This window comes from Pyrus communis, chromosome 4, assembly GCF_041283825.1.
Source record: "Pyrus communis isolate YQ-2024b chromosome 4, ASM4128382v1, whole genome shotgun sequence".
Lineage (NCBI taxonomy): Eukaryota > Viridiplantae > Streptophyta > Magnoliopsida > Rosales > Rosaceae > Pyrus > Pyrus communis.
Window position 1 is genome coordinate 5121146 of NC_142568.1, and position 14523 is coordinate 5135668.

General features: G+C 36.4%; 1 protein-coding gene and 2 pseudogenes across 3 annotated transcripts; 2 read left to right on the forward strand and 1 right to left on the reverse strand.

The window, feature by feature from the left end:
* Positions 1–3521: 3521 nt before the first annotated feature.
* On the forward strand, positions 3522–5823 carry LOC137722678 (cullin-1 pseudogene; annotated as a pseudogene). Its single transcript, XR_015961505.1, has 2 exons — positions 3522–3836; positions 4580–5823. The product of XR_015961505.1 is annotated as a cullin-1 pseudogene (transcript).
* On the forward strand, positions 5783–6739 carry LOC137722681 (cyclin-dependent kinase F-4 pseudogene; annotated as a pseudogene).
* A 95-nt stretch (positions 6740–6834) lies between these two features.
* On the reverse strand, positions 6835–11250 carry LOC137722679 (uncharacterized). 2 transcript variants are annotated; one of them, XM_068461741.2, is made up of 10 exons: positions 10977–11250; positions 9722–9781; positions 9556–9595; positions 9239–9417; positions 9066–9104; positions 8819–8905; positions 8614–8674; positions 7858–7982; positions 7389–7480; positions 6835–7238 (listed from the first exon to the last, which is right to left on the reverse strand). In XM_068461741.2, the coding sequence occupies exons 1-10, from the start codon at positions 11022–11024 to the stop codon at positions 7124–7126; spliced, it is 846 nt and encodes a 281-aa protein (XP_068317842.2). In that variant the 5' UTR covers positions 11025–11250; the 3' UTR covers positions 6835–7123. The 2 variants fall into 2 exon arrangements, with proteins under 2 accessions (XP_068317842.2, XP_088548516.1); XM_088692390.1 differs by having other exon boundaries at positions 7389–7495; positions 10977–11200.
* Positions 11251–14523: the final 3273 nt, after the last annotated feature.

Genomic DNA, 14523 nt, shown 5'->3' on the forward strand with positions numbered 1-14523 from the left:
CAGGAGTTGGAGGTACCGGCTCGCTGGATTCGATGTTTTCCTCAGAATCTTGTGCTTCTTCTCCGCTGGAATCTGGCAATTGCGTAGAACTTAGTGCTGTTTGTTCATCGGAATCGGAAACTTGCCCAGACATTGTTGTCCCTTGTTCACCGGAATCTGACATTTTCCCAGAAAATTTTCTTTCCCAAAACTCTATCGACTGAAAGGGTTGATTACGCAATGCAAGAAGCATTAATCTCACAGAGACTTCTCTCCGTCTTTCACCACCATCTTCGCGTATTTCTTCGTATTTTCGGGTTCTAGAACGATAGAGATTTCTGGTTTTCTCTCTTAATTCTTGATCTTTCTTCTCTCCCTCCCTCTCTCTCTCTTAATTTCTTGAAAGATTTGATGGGTGAATGGGGATGCAGAGCTCACGGACCTCTCGCCATCCATGGTTCATATATAAAATTTCAATTTTGATATGTGCTCTGTTCTCTGGTATGGAAGAATGTTTAGACCTATGTGCAGCCCAAGTGTTTGACGAAATGCCAAGCTCAGAATTTTCGAGAAGTTCTTTCTCTGCTTCACTGATAGTCTGCAAGGTTATTGGGTTTGATCTTTCTGCAACTCTTGATATATTTGGAAAAATGCGTGTGAATTCTTGCATTCTAGTATGTACAATTTTGTGGTTGTTCCGATTATGGTTTGTGTCAAAATTCAAAAATGTAATGTCTAAGAAGATTGTTCAGCAGCTAACTAAGGAGTGGTGCAGTATTTTCCTTATTACAGCCTATAATGTCGAGTCTAACCAACTCAATTGTTAGCATGAATCTACAGTAAGTCCGGTTATATGATGAAGTTTGATGAAGTTGTAAGCGGTAAATCCCACGAAGGGTAATTCTGTGATGTAAGTAGGTAAATCCCACGAAGGGTAATCCTACATAGATGTTGATTTTCTGTTGTTGAAATTGTGAAGGCCGATGCCACTGTTAAGAGTAGTTGTATTTTGGTAAAATCCACAAAGGGCGATCCCGTGGTGCTATAATTAAGGCCGATGCCACACTATAGTTTGTTATTTTTCTGTTTAAAGGCCAAAGCCAATGTTAAATGAAGTTGTTGACGGTAAATCCCACGAAGGGTAATCCCGCAAGAAGTTGTTATAACCGGCCTGAGGGTGTGTTACAATTTTATAAGAGGCTGTTCTTCGATTGAAACTCCTACGAGAGGCAGATGGATTCAAATGCCCAGCAATAAGCTACCGAAAGGCCGGCATTTGGTTGGCAATAACGTGGTTTACGATGTGGACGTTAGGTTGCAGGGTGAGGTTCAACCTCAGCTCGAAGTTACACCCATAACCAAGTATGGTTCGGATCCTCAGCTTGTGCTTGGCCGCCAAATTGCGGTTAATAAGTCGTACATATGCTATGGATTGTAGCAGGGCAACATTCGGGTGTTGAATATACACACTGCATTGAGATCTTTGTTTCGAGCTCATACACAGAGGGTCACAGACATGGCTTTCTTTGCCGAGGATGTTCACTTTTTGGCTAGTGTTAGTGTAGATGGACGACTCTTTGTATGGAAAATTTCAAAAGGTCCAGATGAAGAAGGTACGCCACAAATCACTGGAAAGGTTGTGATTGCTATTCAAATAGTTGGAGAGGGGGAAGCTGTTCATCCACGAGTTTGTTGGCACTGTCATAAACAAGAGGTTTTGGTGGTTGGGTTTGGAAAGCGTGTACTAAGAATTGATACTACTAAAGTTGTGAAGGGTGAACCCCCTTCTGCTGATGAGCCTCTCAAATGTCCTGTTGAAAAGCTGATTGATGGAGTCCAGTTTGTCGGTAAACATGATGGAGAAGTGACTTTTCGATAAGGAATTTGGTGTGTCAAAAGAGTTGCTCATGAGACTTTGCTGTGGGATTGCAAGATTGCAGATGGTTCAACATTGTGTTCAGTGATTGTAGATGTTCTTCCAATCTCAAACTGGGTTTCCCCAGTTGAGATTGAGGGGGAGTATTAAGTATACAAGTTAGCAATACAGTTAGTAAGTTGGTTAGAGTAGTTAGGCTCTCCCTTATAAAAACAGTTGTGTAACCTTCATTCCATCAATCAATACAAAAGCATATTTCTCTCTCTAAATCTATCTCTCTGTAAAACTCTCTGTGTTGATCTTTCTTCTCTTCAGCTTTCTTCTTGATTTTCTTTCAATTTCCAAACATTACAATGTAGCTAATACTTTGGCTAGAGATGCCAATGTGGAGGGTCTGATTCTTTCTATATAGAAATGCCAAGCCGTTGCCAATGTAATAATGTATTTAAGCTGCAACGTTTCTGCAGATCGAATGTTTGTGCAACAATTTTGTCATTTCCTGCGCCAAGTTCAACAAACTATTGCCTATGATTTTTGCTACATAACAAAACTGAAGAAAACTTCCCTTCCAAAGTAAATTTCCGACTTTGTATAGCTTCAATTTCGCTAAGTCCCTATTAACAGTACAGAAATTCAACGTGGTATTGCGTGGTCTCCTCATAACGTATCCGTCACATCTGATTTTATTCTTGAACAATAACATGGGGTTAGGGATTTGGATGAAAGTTAATTAAGTTATCAAATGCAGAACTAGAGTTAATTATGTTATCAAATTGCAAAATGGATCAAATTACATGGACTAAATGTGTAATTTGCTCTTTGCAGTCAAACAATATCTAAGGATCTATGTAGTCGCATACAGTGAGGAGCATATCTTGATATACTTAATAAGCACGTTAGGAAGACTAAATTTTTAAATCGAATTTGCAAATCAAATTATATGTTACCAATTTGAAATAAGTATGTTAATCAACACTTGAGTAATAACCAATCATCAATAACCACATCATTTGATTTACAACATTTGAAATAAAAAATTGGTTTCTCTAACATTACCCAATATTAAAATATGAATTTGGGTGAGGGTAAGCTAATTAGTAATAAATGAGTTAAAGATTTTTATTTTTTATTTTTTTTGTAAGATAGATTTTATTTATAATCGAATGGGAATATTTACTTCTTCTACCAAAAAATTGAAAATAAACTCTGACCCAATATAGTTCCGTGAATTGCTGCCCAAGTTTAGGATACATAGAAAGCTATAGCATGCACAGCTTGGTTGCACTTTCGATTGGTGAACTTAAATGAGACTGATTGGAGTCATTGGGCAAGGAGCCTAATGTCATGTACGATACTCTCAAGTATAGCATCATGCATGACATTAGGTTAGGTTAATAATGTTAGCAGTGACGTTTAATCTACTAACTCGAAAGCTTGTGACATTCTTAATTTAACTAGAGCATCAGGTGATAATGAATCTCTCATCACTTTAAATTATCCATCATTCAAATTTTCTGTTAATTACAAAACCGACGCTACCTAGTATCGTTAAAAGTAAAACTAAGAGATAATTAGTGAAAAGCCGGCCCCAATACAAACAATGGGGACTCAACTGAAACAAGCAGAAAACAACGAGGACTTGAAGGTAACAATGAAAACCACACGAACCATATTGAAATATCCTTATTTCTCTGTGGTATATGCAAATGGGGTTTGGGGGTTTCTCTCCTCTAGCTTTTAGCTCTGCCTCTCATGGCGTCTGACAATCTGCTTGCTATCAAATGAGCTTCTGAAAAACTACCTCTCCATTTGCTTCATTGGGATCCTCTTCGCAGTTCTCTCGTCACTTGCTTTCCAATTACTTCTTTCAAATTACTTTGATCGGAGACCAAGATTGTTCCCAAATTCACAAGGACCGAAGTCGATTGCGGCCGAAAGGAGAAAAGCAAACCAAAAATTTTCACCGGCGAACAAGTCAAAGGTGAATTCCTTCTTCCCTTTCTGCTGCTTGTTCATAATTTCTGTTCATTTACTTTTTTAATTTTCGGTTATTTTCCGCTTTTAATTCTTTAGGAATTATTAGTATTATAAATACAATCGAAATGAACAGAATGCAATTGGATTTTAGAACACTTTATTTGAAAAGTAGGAAGTTAGAAACATGAGGAATATTTGCTCAAGCTTTGAAAGCATAGGATTATCCAATTCCTGAGACATACACATTTATTTTTTTATAAAAGGATCGATACATTATACCAACAAGAAAAACTCGAAATCCGTCAGTGCTTAAGGTGTAATGAGGAGAGTAGTTGAGATCCTGCAGGGATACAGATGCCGATTTCTCTATAAAAGAAAAATCTGTCCAAATGTGTATATTATTTTTCAGTCATTGCTACCGGCACTGAGTTTAGTCCAATACCCTTTTGAATCGTTCCTCGTAAAGTCAACATCATAGCCCGTTCATGCTGTATATGTCGAAAATGGAAATCAAGGAGAGCTTTCAGTTGGGTTCTGTTGTTTGTATGCTGTTTTGGTCATCGAGGTTAGCTTACGGGAAAAAGGAATGCTATTATGGATTCAGAGTTGACTAGTTTAACATGTTAGCTTGTGGTTGTTATGAATTGATGAAAGGAGAAGAATCTGATACAACATCCAAATTGTAAATTTTTAATCACTCAAGGTATCTAGCTTGATAGCAAATCTTGTGTGTGTTTTTTTCAATAGTTGGAGGATTTTAAATTTCTGGCAACAACAATGGGTTACCAAGTTATCGAGTGGGATCAAGGATGGGACTACGTACAGCAGGGGATCGCAAAGATGAACAGGATTATACAAGGATCATCAGAACCTCAGTTCACCTCAGAAGAATATATGAGCCTTTACACAACTATCTATAACATGTCTATTCAACAACCTCCTCATAATTATTCTCGGCAGCTTTATGAAAAGTATCAGGAGACAATTGAGGAATACATTTCTTCAACAGTGCTGCCGCCCCTAATGGAGAAGCATGATGAGTTTATGTTGCAGGAGTATGTCAAAAATTGGGTAAATTATAAAGTTATGTTTAGGTGGCTCTCACACTTCTTTTGTTTTCTTTATGACCATGGCATCACTCGGAATCAGACATCACTTCCTGGGCCGAATGAAGTTGTACTTAACTGCTTCCGTAATTTGGTTTATCAGAAGGTAAATGCTAATGTGAGATATTATGTACTTGGACTTATGCATAAAGAACGCGAGGGAGAGAAAATTGACAGAGAACTACTGAAGAATGTGATAAATATATATGTTGAAATTGAAATGGGAGAATTGGATGCTTATGAAAAGGACTTCGAAGAATACATGCTCATTGATACTCGCAAGTACTATTTGCATAAAGCATCAAGTTGGATTTTGGAGTACTCGTATGCGGATTACATGTTGAAGGTCGAGGAATGCTTGAGAAGGGAGAGGGATAGAGTTTCTTGTTACCTGCTTCCAAGCAGTCAGAAGAAGCTAATGGAGACGGTGAAACATTGCTTGGTGGTGGTTCATGGAAATCAACTGATTCAGAAGAAGCATTCTGTATCTGGATGTACTTTGCTCACGGTTGAAAATCTGGAGGAGCTTTCTAGGAAATTTATTGCTAATTTGGCATTGGAACGGCAAGTCTCTGCTGAAGGCTCGCCCTTTGTTCGACAGGCAGAAGATGTAGCAATGATTGAGGATTGAGGTAAGTCGCACTGCAACAATTGACCTGTAGAAAAATGGTAAAAAAATGTTCAGTTATTAGGAGTTTTACTTTCGGATATGCAGCAAACTGTGCTCTCCTTGTTTTGAGATCCTTTGACCCACCCTCTGATGTGTCATATAACTAACAACTTGGTGCCAAGTATGTTTTGTAATTGTTGTCACTGTGGTATTAAAATGAATGTTTGGATAACAATGGAAAACGTGGTTGATAAAATCGCTGCCGTTATGTCTTAGCTTTGCGTACTTGTGTTCAAGCATCAAATTGTAGTTTCAATGCAGCGTTTGAATCCAAATGTTAAAAAACAGAATCAAGAAATAGACATTGCTTCACAGTGTCAGATCATCTTCCCCAAATTCCCCCGTGCCCGCCCACCCTCCTACCCATACCCAGATCTTCCCGTCGACCCGTGTGCGTGTGGTTAAGATTGCCGATTTGGGTTCTGCTAAGGAGATTGATGCACCTCCTCCCTATACAGAGTACGTCACTACTCGTCCGTATCGTGCTCCTGAGGTGTTGCTTCAGTCAGGGTTGTATGGTCCTAAGGTCGATATGTGGGCAATGGGCGCCATCATGGCGGAGCTGTTTTCGTTCCAGCCTCTATTTCCCGGTCAAAGTCCTGATGATCAGATGTTCAAGATTTGCAGTGTCATTGGCACTCCCACTTGGGAGTCTTGGCCAGAGGGACAGCTTCTTGCCCAAAACTTGAACTATCAGTTTCCACAGCTTCACGGTGTTGGTCTGCCTGCGATGATTCCTTCCGCGAGCAGATCTGCCATCCAGCTGATTTCTTCCCTTTGTTCTTGGGACCCTTCCGCGAGGCCTACTGCTGATGAAGTACTCCGACATCCCTTCTTCGTTGGCAACTACAAGATTCCACGCGCAATCCCTTGGAGACAAAGCAATATTCTGCCTACATCGAATTCTATTATTTTCGTGTAGCTTTGACACGAGTGATTTGGTAGCTAATTGCTTTTGATTCATTAGCTTTCAAAAACTAGATACAAATTTTATTTTAACGAGTGTAGTTTATTTGAATGCTCAAAGTAGAGTGGCAGCAAGCCAACTACATGTAATGTATGTATGCATGATACAATTTCGTAAGCTCTCGTTAATCTGCAATATATAGCTACAAATTTCATTTCAATTGAGTCACATTGTTTTGGTTGGTTCAGATTTCAGTGTTCGAAACATAATCAGACATCGACGCTATAGTAAGTAAACGAACAAATTACTTGCAGGCTAATTTGCGAGTAAAAGGAAACTCAGATAACATAACGCAAGGCTTTAATTTACAACTCAATCCGTACTTTACAGTACGGATTAGTCAGGAACTCGTCTACAACCCTATGATTGACCGAGAATTTTAGGCAAAGTACAACAGAAATCGAAGTGAACAAAATCTAAAATCTTCTGTATCTATTGATCTGATCATGCTGAAACCGACTTGAGCTACAGAAACCACTGTTGAAAAACAACGGATATGATACTGGTATCTCTGTGGATCGAAGATGAAAAGGAAAAAGAGGTGAAATTCATACATCGGTCAAGATTAACGAAGATACAATCACAACATATGCCAGGAAAAAGAAAATGGCTATCTGCACGTAGAACTTCGGATTTTCCCTCATGTTTGGAGATGTAACAGCCCTGTAAACAAAACCATACATTCTATTTGTTAAAGCTAGAAATAAAGCAGCAGTAAGCAGATGAAACTGAGCAAAATGTTGGAGAAGAGAAATCGATTAAGTTCAGGTACTTGACTATCTCTGCGGAATTTATGGTTGCAAAAAAAATTACCTAGCAATACGCTGAGAAAATCGATGAAAAGGTAAACTCTGAATGAAGACGATGCCTGGCCCAGTTAGAACAGCAGTTACCAGATTGTCACTCTGTGATTTGGTCAACTGTTAGGAATACTTGATTCTTGGAAATTGGAAATGGAAAGAAATAGCATGCTTAAGTTATATAATTTAGGGAGCTGGAAAGCATATTAGAAAAGGTTTTCACTCAAAGTATCTTTTTCAGCTTGGGGGAGGATTCTTTTAATAATCCGCCGGGGATGGTTCAATTAAATTGCCTCTTATGTGTCATGCCGATAAATTTGGACAGCAATATTTTAAATGTAATGCAACTATACAAGGATAACGCTAATTTTGTTCAATGTGGTCCAAAGCAATTCTTGAATCTTTCAGTTGCATTAGCAGCTCATAATATAAACAGAAGCAATAAAAAAGAGTGCAAACTGAAGGAAATGGAAGCAACTTACACCAAACAGTGCTCTTCTCATGGTACCACTAAATTTGATATGGATATTAACTGTTGCAGTCACGGCAGCTATACAAGACACATCAACAGATAACACCTCGCCGACTTCAAGATTTTTCTGTACAACTGGCAAAAGATGAAACCAGAAAGGCTTGCAATTAGTCTTGGGGTGATAAATCCTTCCGTAACTTAAGTAATCCTTAATCCTAGCTAATTTAGGGGTTCTTTGATAACCATTTTGTTTTGAGTTTTTAGTTTTCATTATTCAAGTTTTCAGTTTTTAGAAAAAGTGAAAACAAAACTGATAATTGATAACATAATGGTTATCAAATGGCACCTTATACTTTCCAAGAAGAGGTAATCAGTCCTTTAACGCTATTTTCTCATGCATAAAAAAAAAAAAACAAAAAACAAAAACAAAAAAACAAAAAAAAAAACAAAACAAAACAGAAACAAAAACACACTATAAACAGGTTGGTTTGGAATTCAAGGCAACCTGTCAGATCAAAAACAGAAAGGAAAAAGGTGACAAAAAATGAAGGTAATCCGATTTGGAAAGTACACCAACACATCTGAATTGAGAATTATAAACTAAATGACTGAACAAATTATGGAAAACATGGAAATAAACCACCGAGAAATGTAAACCTTTTACAGGCATAAAATGCCTTCACTTTAAAGCAAGAACTGAAATTCTCCGCAGATATTGGGGCACACCATAATTTTAAAAGGGTGAATCTGAAATTTAAACACTTACCAGATCCACCTCCAAGGATAAATGCAAGACCTTGGCCAGACAGCTTCTGTCTTAGAAATATCTGTAATAGTGTTATCACAGCCGTCAGAAAGATAAAGATAATACAAATGACTTTGAGAAACAATTAAAGTGACGAATTAGAAAAGGCTGTAAGATCAGCCTAAGAAAATTCAAAAGAAGTTCTGAAACTTCCGTTATATCTCACCTCTGGACCAGGAATAACATTACGTGCCCTTTGGTCGAGTGTAGTACTGACTTTAACATCATTCACAGAACAAAGGAATGCATCTGGCTACAAAAATTGTAAAGAACTCCATAAATTTCCAGTTGATTAAGACTAGTATAAATTGACTGTAACAGAAAGCATGCAATGGCTAAATTTGTTCACCGAAAACTAGGAGAATAACAGAAACTGACAGGAAACAGTTACTCAACAGAAAAATTATATATACCTGGCACAAAATCTCTCCACCAAACATAGCCAAATCAATCTGTCCAAAGAAACAAAAAAACAGACAACCGAAACTAAACTAAGCCATTTACCGTGTTTGGGGTCAAGAGCAATGCTAAGTAATAAAAAAAAGTGCTTTATTCACATAAATTTGGCATGCTTAAAATCACCAACCGGGAGAACTCTAGCAAGATAAGGTGCACCAATTCCAACAAATCCATCACCTTGACCAGCATTACGAAAAACTATGCTACTGACTGTCTTCCCAAAAATCCACTGCCACATGCTTCCTTCATTTTCAGGAACAAAGACATTTTCCAATTCCATCGACCCAGACATGAAGCACATTGAACCTAAAATTTATTCCTCAATCAGTTGCAAATGCGATAGCGACAACAAATTACATGTTTTCTAAGGGCTTGGAAACAATTTAGATAACTTCATCATGACAATGCACCTCAAAGAAAGTAAAGCCCAGGCTTGCAACTTACCAGGCTTGGCTACAACCTTTTCGTCTGGCTTCAACATTATCTGATAAACCAAATGCAGAAGTTTTTAAATCTAGTGATGAAAACGAAATTGAGAAGATGAGGAGAAAATACATACAGGAGACACACACACACACATGATATAGGTTGGGATTCTTATGGCATGTACCTGAACCAGTTGAGCTTCACCGCCCAAAATTTGAAAAGGTGTCACGGCATCTTGTGGACTCTACAGTACATTATAGAAGATACAAACATTAGTGACGTTTAAGTTACGCAATCCAACTTCATTTTTTTCCATTAAAGTTGACAATTAAATATTGGCGGAACAAACCAGACACCATAAACCAGCGTAATGACCATTAACATGAGATTACTACCAATACCCACCAATGACTAGACATTTTGATTCAAAGTGTATTATAGATTGCCATGTATCAAACTACAATGTTTAAACCAAAAATGTAATTCAACAAAATCTTGCAAAAACGAAGACAAAAGTTGGTTTGTTGAAGGAGGCCTCTTGTTGCAGACAGAAGGAATTCTACTCAAATTACTGCATTTGTCTGCGAATAAATGTCCAAGTGGCAGAAATAGTAGCAGACATAATAATATAAGAAATAAAAATCAGTAGAGAGTAGTCCATGTATAGTTTATACTTCCTATAGAACATGCATGAGTTGGTTTAAATCATATACTTCTATACAAGTCAAAACACATTCACCATTCTTTCTTAATAGTAGTTCTGCTTGTACAAAAGGAAATATGAACGGCTATAGAAGCCACTATCAAGTCGACCCGTTAACGAGTGGCTGAGTATCTCCGTTTGGAGGATGAAGTTATAGGTTAATGGTAGCACAATCCATGAAAGCAGCATCTATCACCTGTACATCCAGACATGTTAATGGCATAATGAACCTCTTACCACCTGAACCGACCACTGAAGTTGGAATGTCGATTTGATGGATCATACTACCCGCGTACCCGCAATTTCTTCCCATAATACATGATTTTCATAAACTAAGAGGCAGAGATGCATCCAAACATCCATCAACTGAACACTACCTAAGCAAATCTTAGACATTGAATTAAACATTGAAAGTAATTAAGCCAAACAGTACAGCTGATAAACACAGATCAATTTTAGCCAATCACCAGCACCACACGAGTAACACGAATCAAATCCCTAACTTGAAGCAAAAACACCAGATCAAAACCAAACAAAAACCCAAAAAAATATATTCAAATGCTTAATTCAGTCTCTGCAATTCAGTAATCAACTGAACTTATCAACATAACTGATACGGAAATTAACCAATTTTCTATATTTTTTCCAGAGCTTTCTCGGCAACCAAACAGATGACTATAAAAAAAATAATGATAATAATAATGTATTCATAAAATAATAAATAAAAAATGAGTACCTGGTAAACGTAAGGCTGAAAAGGCGTTGAGAAAAACGGAGCAGCCATGGGAGGATGATTAGAAGCTCTGAATTCGACGAAGATCAAACAGAATTGATGAAATCAAAAGTCGCAATCTGGCGATTTCAACAACTACTCACTGCGCCATTTACACACTCTTTTTGTTTTTTATTTTTTATATTTTTTAATTTACGACCAAAATAATTTCATTTCGTTTTTCTTCCGGTCTTTTATTTGTTTTTGTTTATTTATACCCGGTTTTAATGGGTACAGTAATAAGTGTGATTAAATTCCAACAATAAATAAATAAAAACAAAATTATTGTTTTGATTTATGATTTCGTCTAATTGACTAAAATAACCTTTTTTGGAAGCCTTGTTAGGCATTATGTGGAAGGATTATGTAGTTTATGCAAGTGACAATTTTGTCAGTCTGAGAGACGCGTCGACTTAGTTGACGTGGCGATTTCTCATTGGAAGCAATGACGAATCTCGATGTGTTAAGATGTAGTCAGTCATTCCATCTCTCAACTCCTTGTGGCACTAGCAGAGTGCTCTCATAACTATTTAGTGAGGTCGGAGGTCTAATATACAGGAAGATGATCCTCTTCAGATTCATTTTGTAGGTATTTTTATATTCTAGTCGTTCATCGTATATCGTATGGTTAATCTTCATCAGATGCTATTTGTGTTTAATTTTAAATAAAAAAAGTCAAATGATTTTTTACCGCACGATACATGATGAATAGTTAAGATGTAAGGATCTTTAAGATTCCCACAAAATGGATCCGGATGAAATCCAATTCCTAATATACAATACTTGAAGAGAGAATTGCAGAAATATCTTCCTAGATGAATTTGTAAGCCTTACATTAAACTCTTTATCTCATTAAATAGAAAAAGATAACAGCAAGGACGTTGCCATCCCTGAAATAGCATCAGTAAAACCTATGAAATAACTTCAATTTGTAAAGCATGAATTATCATAGGTTGAAACAAAACAACATATGCTGACACACTCCAACTCCAGTGGCAAAGCCATGATTTGCCGAGGGGAGGGGCGAAATTCAAAAAAGTGCAATATTCAATCGAAACAGTTGTTTATAGCATCGGTATAAATGCAGCAGAGCATAGTGTGGAATGAATCCTTAATACAACGCATACAACGTCCGAGCATTGGTATAAATGCAGTAGAAAAGAATATTATCATCCTGGCTATGATGAATATTTTATAACTAACAGCAATAAATTTCCTACACTGTTAAAAGTGTAATATGCTCACTAAAAATGTAGACAGACGAGTCCATGCAAAAAGTAACAGTCTAGGTGCAATAATCTACGCTTTTGTACTACATACATGTGAAGCTAGCGCTAAGCACGTCGTTGAATTTGAATCCTAAGATTAACGTTGAATTTGAATTCAAACAAAAATCAACCCTCAAGTAATCCTACAAATTAGTAGGAATGTAATTACGGACTAATATCAATGATTTAATCACAGGCAATTAGCTTGTTGACTGTTATATATATCAAAGGGCAAGTTAATGTCATGAACTGTTGATATTATTTCCCAAAACTAACTACATATTATATCGCTGTGATGGAGAGATTTGACTCTCTTTCATGGACAGAAGTCAAAACCTCCTATGGTTGTCTCTGCAACAACACAACATATGGACTTTCTATTGAGTGTTTATAAGGGTGGGTAGTTTGTAGAAGACAATAGGCATTCAAATTCGCTTCCCACATATATCAAAATCTCCGCATCAATTTATGAACCTCCAATGTCTAAGTCAGATTTTATAGGGAGAGAGAGAGAGAGAGAGAGAGAGAGAGAGAGAGAGAGAGAGAGAGAGAGAGAGAGAGAGAGATTTAGGGTTAAGTTATATAGAATTCACTTCAACTTTGTTGAGAAGTGTGTAGAATGAGTTTTTTATAGGGAGCATGACCGGCCACATGTGTAGGTTTTTCATGCCACATGTTAATGTTTAGTTGGCCAATGTGTGTTATCCAATGGATGGAGTTGTACTTTTGCAATGATGGTACCACGGATAATTCTTGAAGACATTATTAAAATAATTAATAATATCCTAAGAATTATTTGGGAGAATCCTTGATTGGATGTGAGTGGGTTTGAATAAAGGAATATGTCTTCAATTATGAAAACTTAAAGGTAGGAATTAGTTATTAATTCTACCTTCAATTCAATTGCCTTATCTCCTTGCTATGGCATAGTCAAATCTCACATCTCTTGGTGGTTGAATTGCGCCTGGAATTGATATGGGCATTGCCAATTTAATCAAGGGCATTCTCGTTAATTGTGAATAAAAGTTCACGTGTCAAGTTTAGGTGTATCCAATCAGGATTTTAAAATAGTTTATGACATTCCAAGTGTATTTAATTAGAAATTATTTTTTAAAAGAATTTTAAAAAGTTTGGGAATTTGAGAGATTTCATAATGTAGTTTAAACATTCTCAAATCTCATATCTCCTCAGAGAATTTGAGGGCATTCGGTCAAATTTACAAGTAAAATCTCTAGAAATCAATTCAATTGGGATTTTGAAAGATTTTAATTCTTTTAAGTGATTCTCTAAAATTTAACCTATATTCAATTAGGATTTTAAGATAGTTTATTAAAATCCATAGAAATCCAAGTGTATTCAATTAAGATTTTGAAGAAGTTTATAACATTCGCATATTCAATTAGAATTGTATTTTAAAGAATTTTAAAAAGTTGAGAAATTCGAGGGAATTGAAGAGATTTTGTAGTGTATTTTAGGAGAGAAAAACTTGTGTGGGGCTTGGCATGCCACTGGACTTTGCTAAGTGGCACTACAATCCACTCAAAAATCACCACGTGACAAATTTTAAATATAATTTTTTTTTCTCATTCTTTTATATATAAAATTTTCATAATTATTTTTTTCACTAATTAATATGCATCAATTTAATGGGTTATATTTTGTTCGACCACCCCCCCCCCCCCCTTTTTTTTCCCAAATATTCCCTCCAGTTTATGTTGCAGGGCATGCCTGCCTTCTTTAACTTCCCAAACAATCTCATTGTGTAATATTATTTGATTTATCTCTTCGAATATGCTCTTTACGAAGACTAAACCTTTCCTCATAGCATAAGCATTGCGTACTTGAAAGGCTTCAATGTCAGAATTCACCACCATTCTAATTTTTACATCTTCTTAAAACTCCATTGTCTCAGCAGCAACCTACCAATTTAATAAAAAATAAAAAATAAAAAAAAGACTACCACATTAATAAAATACTCATAGTAAAGAACGGAAAAAACTATTGTATAAATATGTGGGTAATTCGTATCAACATATTAACCATAACATTGATTAACATTTGAGCCCAAATATTAGATTAACATGTTAACGAAAACACCTATATATATGGGTTATTCATGTCAAGTTCACATGATCAAATCAAGTATTGTATAAATAACGAAAAAAATTAAAGATTATTGATTGATTTCCATGACAAAAGTTGGAGAAAGTGATTTTGTTTAGGGTACAGAATTTTTTCTGAAG

Bases quoted from the DNA above. Each gene is read 5' to 3' on its own strand.
- LOC137722679 (XM_088692390.1), bottom strand. From the start codon at position 11,024: ATGGCTGCTCCGTTTTTCTCAACGCCTTTTCAGCCTTACGTTTACCAG. The intron at 9,596-9,721 runs GTACATGCCATA...TTGGTTTATCAG, and splicing joins GTGAAGCTCAACTGGTTCAG to ATAATGTTGAAGCCAGACGA. The intron at 8,675-8,818 runs GTGAGATATAAC...ACACTATTACAG, and splicing joins ATGTTATTCCTGGTCCAGAG to ATATTTCTAAGACAGAAGCT.